The sequence below is a fragment of the Brachyistius frenatus genome, unplaced genomic scaffold (genome assembly GCF_029030835.1).
Source record: "Brachyistius frenatus isolate BFR_SWC_R1_liver_20210118 unplaced genomic scaffold, ASM2903083v1 Contig_135, whole genome shotgun sequence".
Taxonomy (NCBI): Eukaryota; Metazoa; Chordata; class Actinopteri; family Embiotocidae; genus Brachyistius; species Brachyistius frenatus.
This window is the reverse complement of record NW_027210734.1, coordinates 835001-862500: the sequence shown is the minus strand read 5'-3', so window position 1 is coordinate 862500 and position 27500 is coordinate 835001. Positions and strand designations below refer to the sequence as shown.

General features: G+C 42.9%; 3 protein-coding genes and 2 non-coding genes across 5 annotated transcripts in view; all 5 read left to right on the top strand.

Moving 5' to 3' along the window:
• Window positions 1-2204, top strand: part of cited1 (Cbp/p300-interacting transactivator, with Glu/Asp-rich carboxy-terminal domain, 1) — a 2536-nt gene extending 332 nt beyond the window's left edge. The window contains exon 1 of the mRNA XM_069714843.1: window positions 1-2204. This exon is cut by the window's left edge and continues 332 nt beyond it. Coding sequence (XP_069570944.1) covers window positions 1-244 — 244 coding nt within the window. The 3' untranslated portion in view covers window positions 245-2204.
• A 5838-nt stretch (window positions 2205-8042) lies between these two features.
• Window positions 8043-13901, top strand: rps4x (ribosomal protein S4 X-linked). The gene is made up of 7 exons (XM_069714804.1): window positions 8043-8081; window positions 8674-8751; window positions 9732-9912; window positions 11623-11720; window positions 12225-12396; window positions 12486-12643; window positions 13747-13901. Exons 1-7 carry the CDS (start codon window positions 8079-8081, stop codon window positions 13846-13848), a joined length of 792 nt encoding a protein of 263 aa, XP_069570905.1. The 5' UTR covers window positions 8043-8078; the 3' UTR covers window positions 13849-13901.
• Window positions 10038-10113, top strand: LOC138630476 (small nucleolar RNA SNORD61). The gene has a single exon (XR_011311646.1). It is a non-coding gene; the product is annotated as a small nucleolar RNA SNORD61 (small nucleolar RNA).
• On the top strand, window positions 12697-12769 carry LOC138630477 (small nucleolar RNA SNORD61). Its single transcript, XR_011311647.1, has one exon. It is a non-coding gene; the product is annotated as a small nucleolar RNA SNORD61 (small nucleolar RNA).
• An 8743-nt stretch (window positions 13902-22644) lies between the features above and the next one.
• nhsl2 (NHS-like 2) overlaps window positions 22645-27500 on the top strand; it is a 116363-nt gene continuing 111507 nt past the window's right edge. The window contains exon 1 of the mRNA XM_069714830.1: window positions 22645-23135. Within this exon, the coding sequence (XP_069570931.1) occupies window positions 22847-23135 (289 nt within the window). The 5' untranslated portion in view covers window positions 22645-22846. The remainder of the gene's footprint in view (window positions 23136-27500) is intronic.

The following is a 27500-nucleotide window of genomic DNA, read 5'->3' as shown; positions in this document are numbered from 1 at the left end:
GGGGACGGGGAACCAGCTGCTGGGGCCGTCCGGAGGCCTCGGAGGCGGCGGGATGAGCGTGGGGATCGGGATGGGGAACCAGGGCGCCGCCGCAGCTGGAATTATCGACTTTGACCCCGTGGACGAGGAGGTTCTCATGTCTCTGGTGGTGGAGCTGGGTTTGGACCGAGCCAACGAGCTGCCCGAGCTCTGGCTGGGGCAGAACGAGTTCGATTTCATGTCGGACGTGCCGGCCGGATGCTGACCTTTCGAAAAGCAGGAAGATCCGTTGGAATTGATTGACAAAGAGAGGGAAGACTTCTCTCCCTTTTTTTGTTTTACTCTTTCCTCACTTTCTCGGTCGATTTAAAAACGAGGAAACCGAAGAGCCAAGCAACGCAAGACGGCTCGCTTTGTTTGTTTTATTGTTGGTTTTCATTCAATCAGTTTTCTTTATTGCGATGAAACCAGCAGCGGTTCCACTCTGATTAATATTTTCCTTTTTGGTTTAAAAGACAGAAGCGTTAGCAGAGTATGAACAGAAACACGGAGCCAGACGACTTCTTCTTTTTTTGTTTTGCTCCTCTCCTCCTCTTTCCTCGATCACTCCGTCGTTGTGGCTTAATGAAAACAAGTTGATTGACATGAGAAGGCTTGACGAGAGACATTTGAGCCAACGTCTTGGAAACAAAACTATAAAGACCAGTAAGATACACCTGTTGGACTCGGGCCCCCTCATTTCTCGGAGCCGTCCTCTCTTGATCGAGTCGGCGCTTTAAGGAAAAGGAAAATGGGAAAGCGTGACTTTATGGGAGTTTTTTGCGACGGGACGGCGAACACTACGCTTCCTGTTTTCTTAATAGACAATATTAGAGTCTGGTCTCACGGGAACGAGCCTCCCGTCTCGTTGGCTTCACAAAGAAACCGATTGTCTGAGAACTGGTTATCTCAATGTACTTCTCTTTCTTTTCTCTTTTTTTTTTTTTTTGTTTGAATTTAGTTCAAGCAGTCGTATTCATAGAACATGTTATTTAAGACTGGCTGATATCCATCAGGAGTCGTCGGACGAGGAGCGCTTCTGTAGTCGGTTAGACTTTTCTGAACATAATGAATTAGATCAAGAAATGTGGACTCTTTCTGAGCACGGGACATGAATGGAGGAAACTGTCTGGCACCGCAGCACCGCCTCATTAAAACAATCGAAAGCCCTTCGGTCATGCAAGTCGTCTCTGCGTTGTACGTGTGTCGGGTATCCGTGACCCTGGATGCCGTTTCCTCACATTGAACATACAAGGTTTTGTCAACATTTGTGGACATAAGTGCTCTTCCGCTTTGATGTTCAGCCCCTACAGACCTCCATGCGCCTGATAAGGAAGTGCTTGGTTGTCATCAGGCCTGGCGGCTGCTGTTAGCCCGCCTCTGACCTGAACACACACCGTGGTTTGGTTGAAGTGTGGCAACACGCTGGTCCACATCTTGGGGATGGGTGTCGACAAACGGCTCGTCATTCGGTACCAAATCTCGACACCGAGGCTAAAACTAAAGACCTTTTTCGTTTTTAAAACGTCAAACTTTTGCTCCGTTTACACGAGAGTGAATCTCCTCAGTGTCGGCGAGCCGCAGCACTACAAAGCCTTCAAAATAAAATCACAGTTTCAACTCGTGTAGCTTAAATCTGACGTTAGAAAACCTCGTTTCACGCTTTTCAAACTAATCTTTGGCCGCACACCCGCTGGAGCTGCGTGGGCTGCAGTAACAGGAGGCAAGCTAGCGTCTACTAAAAGCATGTGAGACTCAGCCTGATGCACACCAGTGCAACCAGTAGGATGGTTGGGATCAGACCAGAAGGATGTTTCACGTGCAGCTTTGACTTTTTTGTGGCTAAAGCGAGCGTCGGCATTAAATCTGCTTGTTTTACAGTCGTACTCATCTTGACAAGCTCATGGTGCTCACTCTGGCAGTCACGTTGGAGGTCCTTTGTTCAACTTGTCCGGCTCACTAGAATCAAAATAAACTTTACCTGTGAAATATTCATGTAAATCCCTCAAAACATGCACAAGTCGCATGCATAGCTTCTCTCGAGCCCTCGGCTCTGACATGCAAATGAACTTCAGTGCTTCACTTTGAAGAAAAACCTGAAAGTGTTGGATTACATCATAACGGCTACTGAGCCAGCGTGTCGAATCTGTGTCTGTGCCATGTGATACTGCTGAAAGCTGCGGGGGGGGGGAAGCCAGTAAGAGGACCTTGGAGTGGAATTGTTGGGTAAAATGAAAAAAAAAAAAAGAAGGTTAATTCACATTAAGTTACATTTCACAACTCGCATGAATAACTGAAAAAGCACATATGATTTTTATCATGTGGAAAAAAAATTTTTTTTCACGTAAAACAGGATCTGGGTTTTTACACGATATCCAAAACCTTTTTCAAAAGCCACAAGATTCAGAAGCTTTATATATATATAATATGCATAAAATAGCAAACAAGCAAAAGCAAAACTCACAAATTGGCCCATCTACTTAATTTCACTGTTTATTTATAGTTTCTCTTTCCATAATTGCCTCATGGCCTTAGAGTGTTTTGAGGTTTCACATGTGATGCCTTCACGTGTCAATATTTTTGTAAATTAATTGTTTTTGTTTTTTTCAGTTTTAATTGTGCCGAATCTTTTCTGGCTAAATATTTTGACATCCACAACTTTCCTTTCTAATACTTTATATAAAACGCTGAACTACCGGACCTCCATGATGTTGCCAGATGTGGTTGCCAGTTAATGATTGTTAGTGGAATATTAAGTAGTTTATAGAGTCCGCTCTCCATCTTCCAGGTGTTTTGTTTCTTGCTGCTGCAGACTTTAGAGGTTAAAAAAAAAAAAAAAAAAAACTAAATCCTGGGGCCTTTTAAAGTGACACCGGACCCTCTGCCCTGTACACACCTCCTCCCCCACTCCCCCCCCTATAGAGGCTTTATGTGCTGCGTCCTGCTGCAGATGGATACGGTCAGGACGGGGGGCTCTCGCATATATCTGTTGTTGTAAGACGAGACGTAGGGCGTCGGGCAACGAAAAAGCCGTCTGTCATCGGGGGCATTGTGGGTTCTTCTCCCGCTCCGCACAAAAAAAAAAAACACACTTGCCCGTCTGCGCACACACACACACACACACACAAAACACACCTGTACGTGCATTTGCATCCTCGCAAACACATGCAGGCGCACACAAAGGCATGGAAATAAACCCACAGCGGCGGCTCGGGATGGTGTTACAGCAGGGAAACGGGAGGAGCAGCCGTGAAACAGGCACTTGTTCAGTTCCACATCAGAGTATCGAGGTGTGATGTCAGAAGAAGAGGCCGAAAAATACACTAATCTGACGACATATAGGTCGCCGGTAGAAAAAAGACTTGTTAATTTATTTAAATATAGACGTCTCAACACACACACACACACACACACACACTTCTTCTGTCCTTTACAGCGTTTTGATGTTGATGAAGGTCTCGGTTACAACGTTCTCTTTCTTTAATGCAACAAGAGAAGCAGCGATTAATGAAAACCTGATGAAAGACTAGTTTGACAGAATCTGTTTTTTTCTTTCTAAAGGGGGATTTGCTGGGTATTTTTTTTTTTACTTTTATAACAATCACCAGAGAAATAAATAAAGATGCTGCTCGTCGCCTCCAAATCCGACAGACGGACGCTGATTCTCGTCTTCGTCTGTCTCGTTGCCGAAGTGGGTCAAAACAACATTCTTCAGATCGAAGACGGTCTCGTGTTGGTTTCCGTCCGCTCGACATTGTTGTAAAGCCCCTCTGTGTCTGTGTGTGTGTGTGTCTGTCTGTCTGTGTGTGTGTGTGTGTGTCTGTCTGTGTGTGTGTGTGTGTGTGTGTGTTGCGGTCCAGTCTTAATCCCAGCTGAGGGAATGTTTTTTTTTTTTTCGATGTGAACCAGAGGTTTCCCCCCCTTCCTCTCCTTCTTTCTCCTCTGAGAAAATTGCCTGGTGGGGATGCTTGAATTGTCTGAGGGCTTTCATTTCCTCTTCTTCCTCGACCCCCCCCCCCCCCTCCAACCCCTCATCCACACACACGGTAGCACAGATTAACCCCAGCAAAGACCTTTTGAACCAAAAATACTCCTCACAGTATTCAGAAACTTGCATCTATTCAGAGGATTATGACCTTTTTTTAACCTGATTCCTGCAAAAAAAAAAAAAAAAAGTCAACTTCCTGCTTGAAATTGGGCATTTCTCCTGTCGCTGACACGATTTCAAAGCTCCACACTGTTGATTTTGTATGTTTTAGCTCAAACTACACTGTCACTAAAGGAGAATATCAACTCTAATTGGTTCTCCATCGTCCATCCTGTTGCCTCGTCTTGTACAAGGACTCTTTAAAGATCTAATTCCTTCAGTTCACATTGACTTCCTCCAGTTCCAAGTTATTATTGCAAAGGAAATCTTCCCCAAATTGGTATTATGACATCCCAGAAGTGCTATAAAACTGCAGCAATTTCATAATCTTGTAAGGGTGTTAAATGTCATTGTTGCAAAAAAAAAAAAGCCCAAGTTAACGTATTCAAATGGCTCAAACAGTCAAAAACCAAAGGATGTTTGTGTTTTATGTCATCAGACAGACATATATATTACTGAAAACCCACCAAAGTACCGGCAGATTCTGTGGAAATAATGAAACCAAGATGTCCCCAAGGAATCAGTATGAACCCGATCAACTAATGTTTGTCCAGGAGCGTCCAAGGACGTCGTGGTTTGGTGCATCCGAAGACATTATTTGTCTTGGTCGGAGTCACAGTTGTGGGCTTGGAGGGCTCAATCAGTTCGATAATGGATTTATTATTCTACTCTCAAGTAAAAAAAACAAAAACATGCAGTGAATACATGGACTTTGGTCCAGATGTCCTGCAGTGAACAAACAGTCCATCGGCGGAGTCTCCACAAGTCATAAAAAGAGCTCAAAATACAGCAAAGTCTCAACCTCCTGACAAGGTGTTCTTATTAATTGCTTATAACTGATCTATAAAGCATTAATAAATGACTTATTAATATTATTACATCTTATACACCTTGTATAAATGCTGTCTTATCAGAAAGTGCCACCAAAAAAAAAAAAAAGCCTCCGTGTTTGTTGTTGTTGAGATTTGTGCCCCTGTAAAACCTTCACGGTCGCCACGACGAATGAAGCAGATTCCGAGTTTCTGTGTGACAGCAGCGATCGGTCACTCACTCGAGCGTTGCCTCCGGGGTCACCAAAAACATCCGACACATCCAAGGACCGTGAAACACGTCGACACCAGCAGAAAAGGTTTCTCCTCCACAGCAATGAAAACGTTCAGCTGGTGACGCTGAAGCCGATGCTGCACTGATTTAATCCACTTTTTACTTTTTCCCATCGTCCTTTAAATCTGTAGATTGTATTTTCTTGTTGGTTCGACTTTCAGTGTCTTTTCCTTGATTCTTTTTTTTTTTTTTTTTTTTCGAATGATGAAATAATTATTATTCAAAGATGATTTTTAAAAAAGCACTTTTTGCTCACCGGCTCTCACTTGTATATCTGTATGTAAATGACTGAGATCATATTGGAAAAAAAAATGCTTGTATTTTTGTTACGGCTCTGAAGTTTGGTGGGAAAATAAAGAAGTTGAAAACTGAGCTGGAGTGAATATCTTGTCATTAAAACGCCACATATGGTTTATACCTTGGACGGTTTTCCATGAACTCATGTTTATAATATATATATAATATATATATATATATATATATATCTATATAATATAACCAGACAGAAGCACAGAATATAAGATGATATAGTCACAAATAAAGGTCCAGTAAACAGAATAATAACCGCAGGCATGTTTAAATGAACATTACCAATGCTTCATTTGAGTATGTTATATATATATGGGCATACAAGTGATAATTAAGTGTCCCAGACGGGGAGCTTCACTGTACAATGCTTCCATCTGCTGGTCTGTGATGGTGAATACACACACTGACACACATTCATTTAAATCAACAAAGAAAAGTGCAGTTGCTCCAGTTTCTTTTTAATTTTATGCAGGTGAAAATTCATACTTGCTCATTTCTTTCTCTAATTTAAAGCAGGCATCTGTACGATACAAGATAATGTGCATAAAATGAAAATAAAATCTAATGCAACACAATTTATTCAGCAATTAAAGACAAAAAGCACAATGATTGTCATTTCATCTTTATTTTTTACTTAACAAAAAAATTAGAGTAAGACTTTATTAAAATTCTATTATTAGAATTAAAAAGTAACACTGATAGTAATAATTACAATAGTGATATCACAGATATAATGTTGAATGCTGCCTTTTTGTTTGTTTTATGTTTTTCAGTTATGAAAGTCGTTACGTGTCTCTTTCTTCCTGTTTATGGGTGCTTGATGGGCACACAGCACCGTGCTGCCCTCTGCTGGTCACGTTACACAACAACACAGTCAGGGGCGCTTTCTAATTAATTAATTAATTGCATTGAAAGTGTGGAGGACAATTTTTGGCATTTCTTTTGTTAAAAAAAAAATCATTTAAATGATTAATTTGGTATTGAAATAACAATTAATGCTCAATTTCTGGATATCTGTGTAAATATTGTACGATGGGGGTCATTAACGGCCCACAGAACAACAGATTTCTGCCCCTCATTAAGTTAATCTCACCATAACGAGATGGGTCTTTTTACAGAAAAGAAAAAGATAAACATTTCAGCTGGCAGCGTCACGTTTTCTGGTTCTGTGAAAAGCACTTAAAAAGAGCGAATTTAGGCACAGAAATATGAAAAACAAACTCCAGCCACAGACTTGTTTCATTACAGCCATCACCTGGACTTTATTACACTCTACATCTGTATTAAACAATACTGCAGCCTTTCGACAGCTCGTTTAAACAAACGTCTCCCTTCTTTATTTCTTTGGCATATTTGATTCCAGAAATCTGTGTTTAATCCTCCTGAATAAACCTCATTGGTTCCTTTGGTCGAGGGCCGTTTCAACCATGTATTTTTTGAAGAGGAGGGTCAGACTTCGGGTCTCCAAATTGCTGCCGGCCACTTTGCAGAGCTTCTGTGAGCCTTTGTGAAATGTATAAATGTAGATTAGTGGGTTGATTCTGTTGGAAGAACACCGAAGAGCAGACTTTATTCATGTAAAGACAGAAAACAAGAGAACAAATAGGTCACTCAGAGCGAGAGAGATCTACGTGTTGAACGTACACATGAGATGATGAGGGATTAGTTCCTGCAGCCTGGAGGGAAGCAGAGATGCCTTCAGAGAGAGAGATGACATGTGTGCATCATTTGGCAGCAGAAGACACAGTTTTATCTCCTTTTGTGTAAACAGGACTGAGACCCGCCAGCGTTTCCTGACCGGGACATCCTGAAGCCCGCCGAGAGGAGCAGAGGGAGTGAAACCACGTACGAGCAGCGGCAGCAGCGAACGGAGGGTTTATGTGATGTCTGAACTCTTTAAAGTGAAATGTCCCCATTGAGATGAATTCAGTCTGCTGCTTTTATTACTGTGATGCAAAAAATGTGGCTTTATTTATTATTATTAAAAAAAAAAAAATCATGTTAGCTGACCGTGACTTTGGTGACCCCCATCTTTTTCCCTCTTGTGCCATCAACAGGTCAAAACTAATAACATCCTAATCAGTTTCAGTTGTATTTTGTATTAGCGTTAGTTACATCATACTTGCTTTGCACATGCACTTATATGTGCTTTTGCTCCTCTGTTGTCAAACATATTAAACTGCTTAGTCATTTTTTTATTACGCTGATTAAGCCCAGTCATGTTAGAAGTAATTACAAATAGCCTTTTCCCCCTGTATGTTAAAACTGTTAAACGGGGCAACAACTTTAAAGACTAATTATATTATAATATATAATAATATATATTGAATATATATATATCAACTCATATCTTTCCTTCAAAATAAAGAAAGTAAGAAAGTAAAATGTAATCCGAATTTTGATTGCGCCTTTCCGTCTTTCTGTCCCTCCCAGTCTGCCGTAGGAGGCATTATCATTCAAGACCGGAAGCCGGGAGGTCCTTTCCCCCGCAGACTCCAACATGGTGAGCTGTTCCTCCTCACGATCCCTCTCTGAACTAATCCCCAAACATCGCTTTTCGCTGTTGTACTATCGAACTCACATCCATCCCGGTTTGAATTTGCACATCTCGTGATATATTAGATGTTTATATTGTTTCCAAAATCCGCGGATTTTGCTCTTTAAAGACGATTTAAAACGACGCGTCTTCGGTTTGTGTCACGTTAGCCTGAATGTGGCTATCGCTGCTAGCTCGCGTAATAAAACGAAAGCTGCTGTTAGCCTGTGGAAATGTACGTTTCTCTGACGTTTTTAATTTATTTATTTTAATTTAAAATGAGTTCCTAGTTTCAGTTAAAACGAGACATAAAGCCTGTCTGTTCCCCGGGCCGGCCGGAGCCTGGCTAGGCCGCAGCCGGCTCCGTTGACCTGCATTCATTCCCGAGGCGCGTTAGCGTCGCGTGCTAACCGGACCGACCCAGCGGAGCCTCTTTTATCACATTTTACACCCCGAAAATAAGCCGCTGTGGTTGTAGTTAAGTTTCCCAGAGTACCGCCGCCGCCACCGGGCTGTTTTTCCCAGTTGTGCTGACCCGGCTGTGTCTCTTCTCCTCCAGGCAAGAGGACCGAAGAAGCACCTGAAGCGCGTCGCGGCGCCAAAGCACTGGATGCTGGACAAGCTCACCGGGGTTTTCGTAAGTAATGGTCCAGTATATGAATATATGAATATGTATGTATGTGTGTGTGTGTGAAAAGCTCAAGTTTAAAGATATATTCTTATTTTATCACCATCGTGTGAAGAGACTCGATTTCCTCTCAGGTTTTTGGGATGTTGAAATCCAGCCTTATTCACGTCTTCCTGTCCCAACTTCCCAGATTTGGTTATTAAATCCACATTTCTATTGATTATTCATCTAAATGCACATCTCTGAGGTATTTGGTCCCAAAAATTTAATATTTGAATTTGTCCACATCAACTGGCCCTTTTTGTTATTAGTCTTATAATCACAATATTAAAAATTCAACCTGTTTCTTAGCTGGGATTTAATTATTATTATTATTATTATTAGTAGTAGTAGTAGTAGTAGTAGTAGAGGTGCAAGTTGGGAATTCAAAACAAGTGTTAATTACTTTGTGGGTTGTAAACTGTTTGATTAATTGACTCTTTTGGGGGTAAAACAGAATATTGTGTCAACGAACCTGAATCATTTACCAATAAAACTCGGGGCTTGCCTTTATCGCTCGGTTGTACTGGTTCTTCTCTGGAGACACAAAGTACAGCTGTGTTTGTGTTAGAAAACGACAACTTCAGGCTCTTTGGGGAAGCGAGGCTTTGAGCAGAAACGTATGATACATTTTTAATGAGCAGTGCACATCCTAAACTGCAGAGATTCAATTCATAGTTTCTTCAATCTGTCAACATCAACTGAAAAATAACCACATTTCTGCTTATGAGCTTTTTACCTTTTAGGCACCAGTTGATTTACTGCAGTTCATCATCGCAGTCCAGAAAAATGAACGCTCTTACTTCTTAATTTTGCAAAGATTCAGGTCCAATCTCACAGAAAGCTCTCTGAATCAATTTCAAACTTTTATCGTGAAATAAAGTTTTGCAAGTTGCCGTTTGTCGCCTGCTCGTCCCACCTTGACCCCCGCTGTGCTTCTCCTCTCTCAGGCTCCTCGTCCTTCCACCGGTCCCCACAAGCTGAGGGAGTGCCTGCCCCTCATCATCTTCCTGAGGAACCGCCTCAAGTACGCCCTGACGGGGGACGAGGTGAAGAAGATCTGCATGCAGAGGTTCATCAAGATCGACGGCAAGGTCCGCACCGACATCACCTACCCGGCTGGATTCATGGGTGAGCGTCACAGCTGTCTGTGAGGATTACTAAGATGTTGAAAAGTAGTAGATTTGCGGCGTCGTTTATTGTTTCCAATCTAACGTGCACATTGACGCCTCTGTTGCCGTGTTTGGACACGAGGAGCAGTGATGAATTTGTGGGTTTGATCAGCAATGAGCTGAAACTACACGACCAATTCCTCTAAGAAGTTCTGAGCTCCAACTACAACTCTCATATGATGCTTTCTTCAAAGTGCAGAATAAATACCAGGTTTTTAATCGTCTGTGCTTCGTTGTGGTCGTGAGATTTCTTTAAAGGCAGCAGCTCCTCAGGAAGAGAATAGAAAGCCTCTTTTATCAGGGACATCAGCTGTGATTTAAGGAGTCGAACAGACTCCGTCTTTCTCCTATTAAAGGTCTGTTTCTTCAGTCTTTATCGGGACGTGTTCTCCAGCTGGTTGTCAGAAAGGTCACTTTGGATTTTAGATGGATTTTACCGATAAGAAAATGTCACATCAGACAAGACGAAGGTCGGAGACCAGTCAGTCATTTAATTTAGATGTGCATCAAAGTGAGATATCGAAACAGTTTAAGTCAGTTTTGTTCAAATGTAAATGTTTTTTTGATGGCTCAGTGATGACGCAGCAGCAGCTGCAATCATCTTAGATGATTAGAAACTGGGAACTAAAACTAATTTTTTATTTTACTCGGTCATTAATGCGGTCACTTTAAAACTGGGGAAAATGTGACGATATTTTCTCCATGATGCTTCTTTACTGTTATTTATTTTCTTTTTCTTTGTGTAATTACTGACAAAATGAGTCCGCCAAGCTTTAATCATGTAGTGTGTGTGTAGTAAATCTGGTGTTAATAATCTCACGTCAGAGGCTTTCACTTTTTTGGAGCCGTCTCTCTGAACTCTTTGTGGATCAGTGGGCTGCAGTAGCAGTCACACCTCCTCCTGTCACGTCCTTCTCCACCTCAACGCCGGCCAACAGCCTCATGTGGAGGTGCTGCGTTTTAATTTTCCGAATCCGAGGGAAGCCTTTGCGGCACAATGATCGGTTTCTATTTATACATCCACAGTAAAAACTGTGGGCTGAGAGCAGAGCAGGACCCGGTTTAAAAAGCTCCGGTTGCAATGTGAATGAAATCTAGTTATTTTAAATTTAAATTAATATTGATTGAGCATAATGTTTTTCTTAAGACATTTTATTCAGTGTTTTCTTTTTTTAATAGTCTGCGGAGATCCAAACGCTGAAACTCCCATTTGGCTGCATGTCTGATGAAAGTGTCCTTGACAGATACTGAACTCTCTGATCTGCCGCTGTGACAGAGATTCGTACCTGAACATGTGGAGAGACGGCTCCGTCCTCAAATGTCTCCGTTGGGCCACTTTCCTCTTTGATTCTCGTTTCATTTCAAGGTGGTCTGTCGTTTACCTGGAAAATGAAGCTGATAAGTCAAAAATTAGATTTCCATCTGGAATTAAGGATGTGATTTGTTTCTGTAACTCTAAAAAGTGCATGTAGTCGTGAAAATATCTCGTCTCCACACGACCAGCGTTTGAACACGATGTTGAGTTGATTGGAAACTGTTGAATGGCACATTGCAATAATCGTACACTTGAACTAAGTTCTCTACAACATTTGACTGAAAGGATTTTAGTCTGACGACCTCATAAATATCAACATGATTTTGATGCCAAAACTGTTTTCTGTTTGCGCAGATGTGATCAGCATCGAGAAGACCGGTGAGCATTTCCGTCTGATCTACGATGTGAAGGGACGTTTCACCGTCCACCGCATCACCGCTGAGGAGGCCAAGGTGAGACCCGGAGACGTCTTTTACATTCAGGTTGTTTTTTTTTCTCCGGGGAGCTATCGTCTATTACGAAGCAGAAATGTGCTGCCGTGTCGGGCTGCGGCAGTAAATTCCCTCTCTTTGGTAAAGAAGCTGGATTCAGTTCAGCGATGTTGTCGGTAGAAGCAGGTGTCACCACATGCTCGGCGCCGGGATCTGAAGATTCGGTGTTCTTGGCCGACTTGTCAGGTGTAATCGTCACGCGAGATGGCTTTTTTTTTTTTTCTTCTTCTTCTTTTCAAAGGATTTGGTCTTTTTGCCAACCGACAGCCGGCGGTGTTTGAAACTGGTTTAATCTTTAAAACCTTGGTCAAATCTGGTAGAAAATCCTTCTGCTGTGAGACGGATTAACGCTGCAGATGGGGAGGAGTCGTTGTTCCCAGCGTCAGACACCGCGACGATCGCTTCACACGCCGGGCACAACTTCTTCTTCTTCTTCTTTCTAATGCGGCTCCTCTTCCTCTGCAGTACAAGCTGTGCAAGGTGAAGAAGATCATCATCGGCACCAAGGGAATCCCCCACCTGGTGACCCACGACGCCCGCACCATCCGCTACCCCGACCCCAACATCAAGGTCAACGACACCATCCGCATCGACCTGGAAACCAGCAAGATCACCGACTTCATCAAGTTTGATACTTGTAGGTTGAAGACCTGCAGGAATACGCTCCCGTTCTTTTTTCTTTTCCTTTTTGTGGTGAAGGTTCCTCACGCTCTCCTCTCTCTCCAGCTAACCTGTGCATGGTGACCGGCGGCGCTAACTTGGGGCGTATCGGCGTGATCACCAACCGGGAGCGTCACCCTGGATCCTTCGACGTGGTGCACGTCAAGGACAGCACGGGCAACAACTTCGCCACAAGGCTCTCCAACATCTTCGTCATTGGCAAGGTGAGAACACGTGGAAATATAAATACGATGTGTTTGTAGAAACAGACTTTGGAGCGGTGATGACAATTTCTGGTTTTGATCAGCAATGAAAATAACCGACCAATTCCTCTAAGAAGTTCTGAGCTCCATTAAATAAAACGGTTTAAACCTTTTCTCAAGAACAAAAGCACAACTTCTTCCTGCAGTTCAAAACTTCTGGTTAATGGAACCAAAAATGGGAACTAAACTCTCAACAAGTGGCAGCACTAATGTTTAATACTGGTTTCATGTACAAGATTAAACCTATATGTTTCCTGCGGTGGCTTGAAAGCTCAGTCCGTAAAAACATGCACATAATCAAAGCAATATACAATATTATACAATATAGAGGTTTTTTTGTTTCCATAACAAAACCAGTAAAATGCCGAGTCAGTGGTTTCTGAGTTAATTAGCTTTCAGCAGACTAAAAATAACAAGCTGAATATTTCACCCAATAACTCCTTATTTCCGAATAAATACCAACGAAGCTGCAAGACACAACATCATGCATGGTGCCATAAACATACATTTAAGGGAATAAAACAGAAAGCACGCAGCTTTGAGTTCAGCATTTTGTGTTTTCTTCTGATTCTGGTGCCATGCGCTGTAAAAAGCTTCATGAACGGAGCTCCGTGCCGTCGCCTCAAACGCTCGCTGACTGATGTCGAGTCCCCGGCCTGCGGAGGGAGTCGATAATAAACCGCCTGACATTTGATTTGGCCGCTGCCGTTTCTCCGTCGGGCTTTTCTTCACCTCCGTGTTGGTGTTGACGTGTCGGCGGTCAGAAAAACGTTCGAGCCATCAAGTGTTTAGCTTCTCTCAAACATTTCGTAGTATTTTTCATTTACTGGTGTTTTTAATCTAAATCAACCTGTTGCTCTGTAAAGATTTATGACTGAAGATCCTTATTATTCCTTTTAAATAATTTGCTGCCTGTTTTTAATAAAAAAATGTCCGGAAATAAAACCGCAAACTTTTCCTCTGACCCGACCTGTTAGTGTTGAAACATTTTACCCCCTTTTATCGTCCGCATTAACCGATTTCTCTGATCTCTGTCCCCCTCCTCCTGCCACGCTGGTTTCCAGGGCAACAAGCCGTGGGTGTCCCTGCCCAGAGGAAAGGGAATCCGTCTGACCATCGCCGAGGAGAGAGACAAGAGGCTGGCCGCCAAACAGGGCAGCAGCTAAACTGGCCACAGAAAAAGACAGCCTGGTTTTCAAATAAACTGTTATTTACCAAACAGCTTGTTCTTGTGCTTTCTTGTGTTTGTAGAGAATGAATTGGGGCTCTTTGACATTATGTTTGGCAGGAAAAATTCCAAATTTCCCCCAAAATAGGGAAACCGGAGAAACTTTAGATGGGATTATTTTTAATTGTGAATTTTGTGGGTTTCCTGTCCAGAATCTGTCAATCATTTTAATAACTTTAAAGGAGTGAAACTGTCAGATGCACACAAACTGGTGGAACGTTAAAGCACTGGAACTGGAGCCCCATTCAGAAGTCCTAAAGGAAAATGTTGAATTTAAGAAGCAGCTCACTGAAAGTGAAGCTTTAGTGAAGTATGACTTCTTTTTTTTTTTTTTTGTGCCAAATTTGTTGACCTTGTAATTAGTTGTTATTAATGATAAATCATTTGCCATCGATACATGTTGTACTGTGTCCTGCAGCTTGAGGATCTTTTTTTTTTAAAAAACTTGGACGTACTGACAAGTATCACTTCAAAATCTTCAAAAAAAAATCTTTTCAGTTTTGCTGAATATGATATTCTCAAAGCATTAAGTCCAGACAGGAGTTTATATTAACTTTCTTTATCACTTAAAGTTGAAACAGAATATGTGGTGTGAATCCATAACTATTGTGGAAAACTGAAACTTTATGGACCTCCATTCTCCGAACCCACAATCCCTCCATCTTTCCCCTGGAGACCACCCGTCCTCCATCTTCATAATCCCTCCATCAATCTGTTCATCCTCCTCCACCCTTTCTGTTCCTGCTCTCCTTTTTAACATCTCATCCTCACCACACTTTCCATCTTTTGCCACATTTCTCATCCCTCCTTCCTCGTCTCCATCTTTGCATCGTTCCCTCTTCTTCTCCTCTCGTCCTCTTTTTTACTTCCATCCTATCCCCCCTTCTTTCAATCCTCTCTCCTCTCCTACCCTCCAATCCTTCCTCCAATTCCCACCATGCCTTCATCTTTCCCAGCTTCCATCTGTACTTAAAATAGCTTCCACGTCCCATCATCCCTCCATCCTGCATAATCCTCCCTCCTGTATGCATTCATCTTCCTCCACAGTCTTCCTCACACCCGTCCTTTTGTTTTTACTTCCTTCCTTTCCATGTGTCCCTACCTCGTCTCCCCGCTCCATCGTCCTCTCTAAATCCCTCCTCTCTCTTCCTTCTGTCTATCCGATGTTCTTTCTCTGTGTTCTGACTTCAGTACTCGTCCATATGGTGACTGCTGGGATGCAGCCTGCTCACGCACCGCAGAAACCTGGCCTGGCAAACACCACCTCTGTGTGTGTGTGTGTGTGTGTGTGTGTGTGTGTGTGTGTGTGTGCGCGCGTGCGTGGAGTAAAAAAAGATCAACGCTGCCCTTTTCCCTCCGTGACTTTCATTTCCAACCCCGTCCCTCCAACACATGACACGCAGCAGCACACGCAGCAGGAACACGCGTGTGCGTGTGTGTGTGTGTGTGTTCAGAGGGCCGTGGTTCGCTCACATGACCGTCTGCTCCCGGACACGCCGGACACGAGAGGAATCCGTCGCTGAGGACTGAGAGAGAGAGGACAACAGCTTCACTTGTCTTTTCGGTTCTAGCGTAGGATATTTTCTATTGGCGTATTATGACGGTAACTTTTACCCTGTGATGTTTTCAGCTGATGTTAACATGCTGACTTTACTTCAGGATGTTGTCGTGCATTTGCAGGTTTCCTCCGTGATGACGGGTTTTGGAGACTTGCTGTGGATTTGTCCTCCAAACAAAGTGTTTCAGATCATTTGGCCGAACAGCTGATTTGTTTGCAGCTCGTTTGATCGTCCCGTCAGACGTAATGAGTTCCCAACGTCAACATCGGCGACTGAAATATGATCAGAACCGACGGGAGCGTCCGCCCCGACCGGAACGATCCTCGAACGATTCCGGTTCAGACCGATGAACTTTGACCCCGACGTGACCTCCGTCTGCGGCGTGAACAGACGATTGTTTTTGAGGTGATGCTGCAAAATCAAAAGGACAGATTTAAAAAAAACTAAAAACACTTCCGGGGGTTTGTGGTTTCGTCACAAATCAGAAGTTGTCCCCATTTTTCGAAGGCCTGGGAACAGATCCTGCAAAAATAAACACGCGCACAAACACGAACGCATAAGCTTTGAACATTTTGAGATACGAGCCTCGCCGGCCGCGTGCTCGGCTCCGCTCCTGTTCTGCAGCCCCTCGTGAGCACGGCGACAATCACATCCGATCCACACGCAGGCGCACGGAGGCTTTGAAGTGCGTTGAGAAGAGGAAAAGAAAAGAAACGTGAGCTGCAGAAGGAAAACGTGCAACTCAAAAGAGAAGGAAACCAATGTGTTGAATTGCCGTTCAAACACGGGATTCGATCACCGTAGATGTAAGATGTCCTCATATTTATTATCGTCAGCAGGTCGTACAGCCGGACACTCGGCCGGCTGCTTTTTGTCGTCGGTGTGTTTGTTAAAAGTGGATTTAGGAGTTTTATATTTGACTGGAGGATTTGGAGAAATGAAACGACAGCAAGTCTCAGAGCCTCGACGTGGTCTTCGGCATCGTCCTAAATACTCAACGTGTTATTCATTACAAAAACGAACCCTCAAAATGTTCCTTCTTCAAGTATCCTGACTTACTTTATCACTTCACCCCGATCGCCGTCTTCCATAAATGTGAACATCTCGTGATCATCATGATATTGTTATTGTCGGTCGCGATGCCGAAGGGACTTCCTGTTTACGTCGTTGCTGTGTTCGGACTGGATGCTGCCTGCCGACGTTTCCTAGCAACTGGATTTGGCCAAATCTTCATAAAATCTTGACTCGCCGAGACGCTTCTTGAATTTTTTAAAAGGAAACTGGAATCCTGCTTGAAGCTCCTCTCCCAGCTTCCTTTAAAAATGCAGCAGAGGAGCGACGGCTGATGATGAAGTCACGTCTTCCACTGGTTCCCATTTTATGTCTTTAAAGGACCGTCCTCAGTCATGTAACGACCCTGGAAGGTTTATGTTGTGGCCCCCAGTAAAAAAAAATGGGTCTTTACACAACAATACCCATGAGCCTCTGGTGTCGTTGCCGTGGAGGAGAAGGAGAAGTGTTTGGGACAGAGGGGGAATTTAAAACGCCACGTTTGGTTCTTCTTTCATGATAAAACCCGATTTATCAAACGACCAGGATGAAACTTGCTTCTTTGGAAAGACTTTACGTTCAAATTTGGAAAACAGAATTACGTGCAGGTTTTGATATTTTCGACACTTTTACCTGCTTCGACTTCTGATTGTGACTTTGAGTTTTAAGAAGAGAAAAAGTTTTGAATGTGAGAAACATGTCAATTTGGGCGTTTTAGTCCTTAACAGTAAATAACGTTTACATGGAATCGCTCTTCACGAGTGTGAATTAATCTTAGTGGACATAATTCAACCTAAAATTCTGGGTTTTTTTGAGGATTTTTAGAGGTTTGATAAGAAAAAAAGAGAATTCGAGAAGTCAGAAAGATGTACAACTTCTTCAAAATATTATTATTTAAATCATATGACCCCTCATATTTATGTTGGAAATTTCGACCGCGACGTTGAGAACCTCTGAGATAAAGTATTCATGTTTGTAGGTGAGCATCAGGTCGTCGTGACGGTTTCATGTGAAGAGCGTGAAGACTAAAACAGACGCAGAGGAAGAAGTGAGCAGAAGTGGACCAAGTAACGGAGGTAAATTCGGCGCGTGCTGCCTGTGTTAGTACAGAAAGTGGGCCGAGCTGCTGAAACAATGAACTCAGTCATCTGAGGAGGTGGAGGGAGAAGGAGGAGGAGGAGGAGGAGGAAGAGCGGGTGGGTGAGGACAGCTGTTTCTAATCAGTTGCTTGCCATGTGATTGACTGACTGACCGGCTGATTGGCTCGTTGACATCAGTTTACCCCGTCTGCTTGACTCTGTGACTAGCCTGGTTGGTTGATTGACTGGATGACAGGTCGGTTGTCGCGACAACCAATTGGCCAGGTGACAACGCCGATACGACTGGTGTTAGGTTGTGGTAAAAACTGTATGGATGATGTAATGTAAGCCGCTCCCCCTCTGCTCTGTCTCGCTTTCTCTTCCAGCTCACACACACACACACACACACACACACACACACACACACACACACACACTGAATCCCTCTCCTCTGTCTTTCATAAGTTTCTCATGTTGATGTTTTCAATTGTGTCAATAAAAGGCAGTTTATGTTGAAATTCCTCCTCGCCCCCCTCTCCCTCTCCCCCTCCCCCTCCTCCTCCCACCTCCCCTCTCCGTAAGAAAAGAAAAGACTCGGACTGCCTGAACAAAAACATTTAGGTAGTCCAAGTTCACGTCTGGGAGGGGTTGCTGAAGGGGGCCCGGGGGGCGCTCTGAGCACCAGATGTGCGTTTTCTCCTCGAGTTGAGGATCGGGGAGCTTTTTTTTTTCACCGGGCTTCAGAGAAAGTGGAGATGTGACCTGAAATGAGGCCGCTGGAGGAGATCTGAGCCGCGGGGAGGATTTGAAACAGTCAAAAATGGAAATAAATCCGTTAACAAAATCACCAGAATATTACAAACTATTACAGACTTATGGAAGCACAATGTCGGGCCTCCTTCTTAACCCCTCTGGAGCTTTCAGCAGTCTGAATCCAAACATGACAGATAAGAAAATCCATCATTTTAATAGACATTTGCCGGAGATGTAGAACAGGGGCTAACAAACTGTGGGTCCATATCCCGCGAGATGATTAAAAAGACGACAAAAAAGGGGAAAAGACTTCTAGAATTGGTTTATTTTTGTCCCACTTTTTGCGAATCTTTGTTGTTTCTTATTAAATATTGAAAAGTTTTTCTTCTCAGGAGTAAAAAAAAAAAAGAAAAACGGAAATAAAAAAGAATCCGAGACCATGAAACCAAAAATAAAAAAGATTGGAAACCCCTTAATACTGATTTTACTGTCAGCTGTTTGATCAATGTTACAAATAACCACCAATAAGAAGGTCAAGGGTCAAACCTCCTAATTGTGTCTAACTCCGAAAATAAAAAGAGAAAGAGGATTCAGCAGGTGATTGTTCGATAATAATCAATACCTGATCAGAGGCCCCTCCACCCTCTGCCGGGGGTCCGGGGGGCCACGTCATGTGATCCAAGGGGCTCCTGCAGAGACACTCTGACCTCTATTGTGCGTTTTTAGCTTCTCTGCACACTTGTTGTGTGTTGCAGGGGAGGAAGAAGAATCCACTCTGGGAGCTGCTGATGTTGTTTGACCAGAGAGATTTGGAGGATGCGTTCAGAGGCGATGAAACACAGTAGGAGACGACGCACCTCCCTTTTTTTTATTTTTTTTTTAAATGAGGACCTTGTGACTGAGTTATGTAACGCATGGGATGAGCAGCCTGCCCCCGATTCCTCCGAGGTCGCTTTGAACTCGGGTCACACTCGTGGGAAACTCATGTCACGTGAAAACTGTGACGTAACCGAAGTGTCAGATCGAGCGAGGAGGCGTTGGCTCGTGTGAAAATAAAAGAGAAATTAGATCCCGTGACGCCCTGCTCTCCATCTTCCTCAGTTTTACCGGCTTTTTAAAATGATAAACAACATAATTTCACTTTAATTTATAAATATATTCAACACAAAGCAGCTCTACCTGCCATTTACATTGCCATTTATTCAGGAAAATTCAACTTCTCTCCAAGTTTGTTTATTTTAGATTTGATTTTTTTCTGATAAACCGAAAGGATTGGATTAAGATTAAGCTAATTTAACTTTGATTTAAATATTGAAACAACAAAAACCAAAAGCTTGAAACATCTCTTTTCTTTAGTCTTTAACTAGCTGCACCTGAAGCTCTCTTGCACTACGGTGCCTGTAAAATACTTTTTGCTTTATTCTACATTTGAACTCTATTTCAATAACATGTTGTCATGGTTTGTAATCTGATCTGTTCTTATGCATTTTATTTTTAAACTACACGTTAACGCGTTTCTATGGCTTCTTTCTATCTGTTTTCATGCGAAGGACTTTTAAACTGCATTTCTTGTATGAAAGGAGCAGCACAAAAGTTTACTATCATTATTATGATCTTAGATTCACTGGAAAAGTAATCACTTTTCTCAAGTTGTTGACTCTTTAGGGATCCGTGTTTTTTTTTAATATAGAATAAAAGGATCTTATGTAAAATGATTAGTGTAGATTAAATTTAACAGCAGGACATAAAGCAGTTCAAATAAATACAACCTTCATTATTGAAGCAGTAAAACGCAGAGCAGCAGTCGTTTTTTTTGCTGATAATACTTTTACTTAAGTGCAATGTGTGGCTTTAGTACATTTAATCACGTTATGGACGTGAATACCTTTTGAACACCTTCCTCTAGACGCTTGAATCAGTTTATGTATCTACTTTTTTTAATCTAAAAATGTCCAATTTAATCAGTTTAATTTCAGGTAAAAATGGTGCCATGCAGGTGAAACGTTGGTGAGAGATGACTCGCTTTAAAATAAAACACTCACTCAATACTTTTTAGTTAATTGAAGACTTGGGCTTCATTTAGCAGAATCCAAACACACATGTTGTTGTTTTTTTGTGGAAAAACACATAAAATATTACAAATTAAAATTACGTATACTTTGATGAAATGTTGTAACATTCCATCAGCACAGATTCAAACGTGTGATATCAGTCAGTAAAACCCACAAAAGGGCGGCCAGGATTACGTGTCAGAAAATAGAGGAAACGGTGCCTGAAAATGTCCAAACACCAGTTAATTGTTCCTGAGCTTTCAGCTGCATCGCGCAGTCTTCACCAGCGACAGGCGTTAGAAAAAACAAACACTTTGAAGGTCGAGAACGAACTTTGATGTTCGACAGAAATCCTCCGATCCTCCCACGAGCGGCTGAATTAATAAATCAATGAATTAATAGTCTGAACTGATGATGTCATGACCTTCAGACTCAGATGATGACTTCAGGAGTGTGTAATGTCCTCGAGCATCTGGAAATGTGTGCGCGGAGGCTTGTGTTCATTTTACAGAGTAAAAGATGTTGAGAGAGAGTCCAGTGGTCCACATCGTTCATTTATTCTCCGACTTGGGAATTTGTGCTCCTTCGTGTTTCTCCTCATTTTCAGACCCGCTTGTTTCAAATCGACCTCGTTATCTAACACCAAAGATCGACATGTTTGCCGTTGAGATCTTCTTCTTCTTCTTCTTAAATTAAAGCCAGCGGACTGTTTGACACCACGTCCAAAAAACATAATTGGAAACAAGATGCATCCATGAAAACAGATTAATCAGAAACAGCTACATGATAAAAGTATGCGGACACGTCAGACAGACGGTTTATTCAGTAAAATAACGCAGCGAGTTCTTCTTTCATGAAGGCCGTGATGTTTATTTTTTGTTGTGACTGTCTTAAAGAAGTCGGTCCTTTTTAGAGGCTGTATTTTTTTGGTGCGTTTTTACTTTCGCCGAGGCAGTTGCAGCAAAAACTGGACGTTAAACCCTGAAGATTTATCACAAGGCTCATTTAAACATTTTACTCCAAAATCCATGTAGGAAATAATGTGCCAGCCCAACATGCTTCCACTCTTCTGGGAAGTCTTTCCTCCAGATGTTGAAGCTGGATTTTCTCCCTGCAGCCGTGAGGCCTGCAGGACTCAGAGGTGCTGCGTTCAGTGGAGGTCACGACTACACAACCTCCTCATCTCTGTGTGGACAAAGAACAAAGTCTCCAAACTGTCAAACAACCTCACCGACCAAAGGTTGTGGACAGCAGTGTCCACTCACTGACTCTGTCCTTACGACCGGTGGTGCATGAAGGGGTTAATCCATCCATCCATCCCTCCGTCCTCCTCCTCCATCCTCTCCCTCTTCAACCTCCTCATCCACTCTTCATCTCTGCTCTTCATCTCCTCCTCTTCCTCTCCTCGAGACAGGTTTGCTCCTAGGGAAACACCAGACTGTTGCGCCCCGTGTCGCCCTGTCAAGCTCGAGGAGGTAAGTGCCGAGGTGGGGTTGAATATCTTCAAAATAAAAGCATGGATAAGGCACAAAAGAAATGCCAAAACAAAAGTAACAAAATTGCAGCAAAATTAGCACCAAAAGATTCAGAAATGATCAATATCGTATAAAATGCTACAACTTTGCATAATGATTGTACAAAATATATATAATATAATAATACGTTTACTTACTCCTGAAATGAGCTGGAAAAATAATGACGCTTACATATATATTTAAACACATCATATAGGCCAACACTTTAAATATTAACCAATAAAAGAAATGTATGTTATTTCAAAATGTATCTTTGGCGGTCATGTTTTCAGGCCCACAGTGGTTCACGTGAAAAGAAGTTTAACTTTTGCCTTGTTTTGTTAGAAGCTTTAATGTCATCGGATACTCTACATTGGACGAAAAATAGAGCTTTTGGGGTTTTTTTATGCCTTTTGTTTTGACCCATAATTGACTTTTTATCGATTGTTTATTTTATTTTTCTCCCTTTTGATCCAAATTCCTGTGTGTGAGCTGCTGGACATTTCCATTTCCCTGGTGGGACGATGAAAGTATGTCTCTGCTTAGTTTAGTTACGCAGCGAACTTAATGAACTGCATCGCTCGTCCTCAAATCTCTTTTGGCACCTGAACCTTAATTCCATCTTTTGTTTTGAAGCTCAAACCGGATGTCTTGTGTGTTGTTACTCTGTCTCTCCTGACAACAATCCGATCAGCAGCTGAGTCTCTCCTCTCCACCGAAAAAAAAAAAAAGAAAAAAGAAAAGAGAGAAAATCTCGCTCGCAGTCAAAAACAATGAGGGCGCGCGACGCTCAACTCGCTTCAAGCCTCTCCACGAGCCGCGGAGTTCCCCCCCCACGAGGATTCCTGGCATGTGTCCGTGCGCCACCCGGAGGGAGAAGGACCGCAGGAGTGTAACTTGACTATCTGCGGAGTTTGTTATTGTAAAATCATGCCTTTCTGCAAACGCGCGATACTTCCGAAAGATGTGTGCAAGCCCGACGGCGGGAGGCTGCGCGAGCCGCGGCCGGAGGTTTTCGGGGAGTTGGCGGACGTGTGCAGCTTCTCCCTGTGCTCGGTGCTCCGGCAGCTCTCGGATCTGTCCCGGCACTCGGTGGGCATCCTGGAGGAGCTGGAGGGAGAGCTGGTGTCCGTGTGCCACCGGTCCGGCGCGCTGGAGGGGAGAGTGGTCCGGCTGCAGAGGCACGTAGCGGAGCTGCTCAGCAAGCCTCCACCGAGAGGTTAGAAATACTGAAGGAAGAAAAAGACGCACACCTGGAGACACTTTGCGCAGCGCGCGCGGCGGCTGCAGGGGGGAAGTTGAAGCTGCGTTTTGGGGGAAATGTCACAAGTTTGGGGACATCGGGTCACTTTCAGGGTTCCGTGGATTCATTTGTGGTTCTGTCGGAGACTCTTGGTCCCGGCTGCAGGGCGCACGGTCCGTGTCCACATTTATTTATGTTGTGCGAGTCAGTGAGAGGTTTATTATTGGAGGGTTTGGTCCTGCAGGACATCTCTGAATTTACTGAAAAAAAAGATTGAGAAAAATGATGAAATATTTGTAGGAAAACTGTGAAATTTGACATGAAACCTGACTTAAAACACTTCAAATGTGACGTTGAAGGAGGTGGCGCTCGTGTTAGCATGACTGTGAGTGATGTCAGAGTGATGTCAGATGTGAGTATGACTGCAGGAAGGATGTTTTTTGGGGACTTTTTCGTGACTTTGTCTCCTGGATGTGCTGGTTTACAGGATGTCCCTGAAGGCATCCCGTTGAAGGCATGTGGACAGGAATGTGAACTCGGTGGATGTGCGGAGATGTCGTGCGTGTTTGGGAGTTTTATCACTCCACCTGTCACGTTGTCCTTCATTCAGCTCTTTCTTTCTTTCTGTAATTTGTGTTCTCTTCAAAGTTTATTTCTGCTTAGTTTTTCAATTGAAGTGAGTTTCAGGTCAAAGCATCCAAGTGAAATTATGACGTGCGTACAGAGTTGAACACTTTTATCTCCTGAAGGTGGAAAGTTTTCTTTATTTTCACTTTAAATCTTGACTCTACGTGGATGTTTGTGGATCAGTCATGAAAACAGACACGTCAGTGAAGCAGGAGACGTCCTGGAATCAAACATATTCGCAAATTCATCCAATAGTTTCTGAATCTTTCGGTGAGAGACGAAGAGCAGGTGTATTTCTTGGAATATTTTTGAGGACCTCAACATTTTGTAGAAAAAAGAAATAACTATTCAAAGCAGACACTTTTTTAGATGCAGTTTTTCTGTTCTTTAAGCTTTCTTGTTTTAGCAGATGAAATTACACTGTTTAGAAAACATCTAACACGTTTAAACTTGAGATTTAGAGCACAGTCGGTACTTCCTGTTGTTGCCAAGTCAATGAATTATAAGGGAATAAGTTGACCATTTACAGATTTGTGGGGTTTGTTTCCTCCAGTTGATTATATTGTGGATTTACAGACAAATTATGTGTATGAATGAGCTGTTTTTGTGTGTTTGCGACCAATTTTAGATGCAGATATTGAATTGTGACCTTAACCTGTCCTGTCAATGAAACTGCATGTGGAGGCGATCTGGAGGTCCTCGAGTGGTCAAATGTTGAGTTTAATAAATACTTTTTCAGCCTTTTTTCCATCTTGAAAAACTTAAAAAAAAAAAAACGTATTCTGAAGATCTCTGAGTTTTTGAGGCTCTTTTCAACTGAATCAGAAGTCCCAGACGTGCATCGCTCTCCGTTAAAGGGCCGATCTCATGTCGGAATAAACATGAATAGTCACATTTCTGCGTCACCTTAATGTCCCAGGAAATCACGACAGTTTAGGGAGCGACGCTTAAAAAGATGCAGCCGTGTTCAGACGTCAGTCATCATTTGTTTTTACGAGTGACAGCAGAAGTGAAAATATTTAGCTGAAAATATGTCTGACGTCATGTCTGTCCTCGACAACCAGGCAGTTTAACAGGTGGTCAGAGGACAGTACAAGTCAATATATGTCAGTAAAAGCTGGTGATGCAGCTCCACAGTGTTTTGTTTGTGTCGGGCGTACTGGTCCTTTAAAATCCAACATGTTGATGGATGCTTTGGTCCACAAGTAGAAGCGCACGCACTGTAATTAAGGTTTGACATAAGTGTCACTGAGACACAATGACACGCATACCTGAAGCCGACGGCCGCTCCCGTGCACTTGAGCTGCAGCCCAGATGCATGATGGGAGATAGGTTTGCAAACTTTGCGCCAACTTTTTTTTCTTTGTTTTTTTCTTTGTTTGCATTTCAGCTTCGAGAGTGGGACGATGAATAAAGTGAGCTGACTGTGAACATGAGTTTACGGGGCTGTCAGCAGTGTGTGTGTGTGTGTGTGTGTGTGTGTGTGTGTGTGTGTGTGTGTGTGTGTGTGTGTGTGTGTGTGTACAGTATGATAAGACAGAAAGAGAAAGTCCCTCCAAACACAGACCAGATGTGGAGCTGGAAGGAGGAGAAGGAAGGAAGGAAAAATAAAAACGCAGCTCGTCCTTAAGTTTACTTTACAGAGGCGAACTCACCCAAGTGTTGGCCTGCGTGTGTGTGCGTGTGTGTGTGCGTGCGTGCGCGTGTGTGTATGCGTGTGTGTGTGTGTGTGTGTGCGTGCGTGTGTGTGCGTGTGTGTGTGCATGTGTGTGTGTGTGTGTGCGTGTGCATGAGCTCATCTGCGTTTGATGCACAGATCCTCTACTCTCCTCCTCTCTGCTTTCCTGTGTGGGCTCTCTCACTGTATCGCTAACACGTGGGCAGAAAAGCACACTAATCAATAGAGCCTCCCCGGGCCTTCATCTCTCCTCATCATCCTCACTTCACCGCCTCTCTCTCTCTCTCTCTCTCTCTCTTACCTCCTTCTGTCTCAGCAGAAGATGTGAAAAAAAACGTCATCAATCTACATTTTACCAGCAGAATAACGAGGCAGGAACATTTTGTGTTTTCCTCCTTTTCTGATTCTCTAAACTTCTCTTTTATTATTTTCAGCCACCTTTCGACACTCTGATCAGAAACTCTGCTGCACAACGAGGCCTCGAGACAACTGTGCGATTTGTGAGCCGTACAGTTTTGTTTCTAAATATTGTTAACGTTGTAATAATTGATGACATATTTCCGATGTGTTAAAGGAGGAGCTGAAGCAGAAACGGGCGTCTTTGACTCAAGATAACCTGAAATGAAAAATTGTTTGACTGAATCTTTAAAGAAGCATTTTAAAGGGATTTAATGTTTTTAAAAACATTTTTTTTTAAATATAAATGCTGAAACAGTTTTCCCTTCAAAATGTGTTCCATCTGTTGCAGTTTGGCCACCTGTTGAGAACAAACCATGCTCAATAACGGAGGAGTATTATGATGTATTTATATTATGATGTTATAATATTCCCAATATTTGGGTCTGTATTGAGGACGGTGCTCTTCCACAGTCACATATTCAGAAACAATTTTCAAATATGATGAAATATCCCCCCTCAAAACATAATGCAGTAGAAAATAAATATCATTCTCATTAATCTCTCTTTTTCGTGATTATGATTTTTCCTTTGGATGAAACCACTCGTATCTACTTCAGCTTTTGTTTATTATAAACAAACACACTTCATGTATCTCTATTTGAAACAAATGTAAGCATATTGTTAACAATTTTCTTCCGCGTGTTTTACTTTAAAACAAATAAGCAGCGTGTTTGTGGAACGTGTCGGATCAGGCTTCGTGCTTCAGCTTGAGCTTCGTTGACGTGAGATGAAACGCTCCGGCTTAGAAAATACAGCACAGTGGATGTACCAGTCGATGTGAGTCTGACGTCTTTTGAATATAAACACGTGAATCTGCAGGATGAATAGCCGTGGACTTTGTGAGTTAGCTGGACATGCTACCGTCTGCGGCAGACAAATCCGCCGTGTAATCCGTTCTGCACTCTTTTTTGTTTTTGTGTGTCTGGTTTTGGAAAGACTTCCAAAAAAATGGCCTCGCCATCCAAAGTCTTTATATACAGTTTATCTCTCGGACTACAGCCCCGTTCACATGTGGGAATCAGGCCGGACGGGCCGGCTGGGACGAGTTAAAACAAAGTCATGTGACCCCCCCCTCCTCTGTCCCCCTCCTGTGGTTAACATTTGGTTAAGTTAAGATAGTTTTAGGGTTTTTAAAATTTGTAAGGATCAGAGAAACTTGCATTCTTTTCCCTCAATCATGGACGAAAAAAAACCAACTTGTGCTTTTCCTCCAATAACACCCCTCCCTCCTTCCCTCCCCACCTGCCAAAGAAACTCAGAGTTGCACACGCTGAAACACTGCATGCATGAGGGGATTTTTTCCACCCGGTTGAGAGTTCGTGCAGGAGTCGGATCTCCCGAGCTGATTCGGGACGGTGAAGCGCCGCAGGGATCCGAGATGGTTTCCTCCCCCGAAGGTCGAGGGAGGGACGCAGTCGCCCTGATACGGAGAGGAAGAGGATGTCAGTCGTCACTTCTGGAAAGTGTGATAGCAGGAGAGTGTGTGTGTGTGTGTGTGTGTGTGTGTGTGTGTGTGTGTGTGTGTGTGTGTGTGTGTGTGTGTGTGTGTGTGTCCACTTTCCACTGGAAGCTGTCAC

Bases quoted from the DNA above. Each gene is read 5' to 3' on its own strand.
- rps4x (XM_069714804.1), top strand. The intron at 9,913-11,622 runs GTGAGCGTCACA...CTGTTTGCGCAG, and splicing joins CTACCCGGCTGGATTCATGG to ATGTGATCAGCATCGAGAAG. The intron at 12,397-12,485 runs GTAGGTTGAAGA...CTCTCTCTCCAG, and splicing joins CTTCATCAAGTTTGATACTT to CTAACCTGTGCATGGTGACC.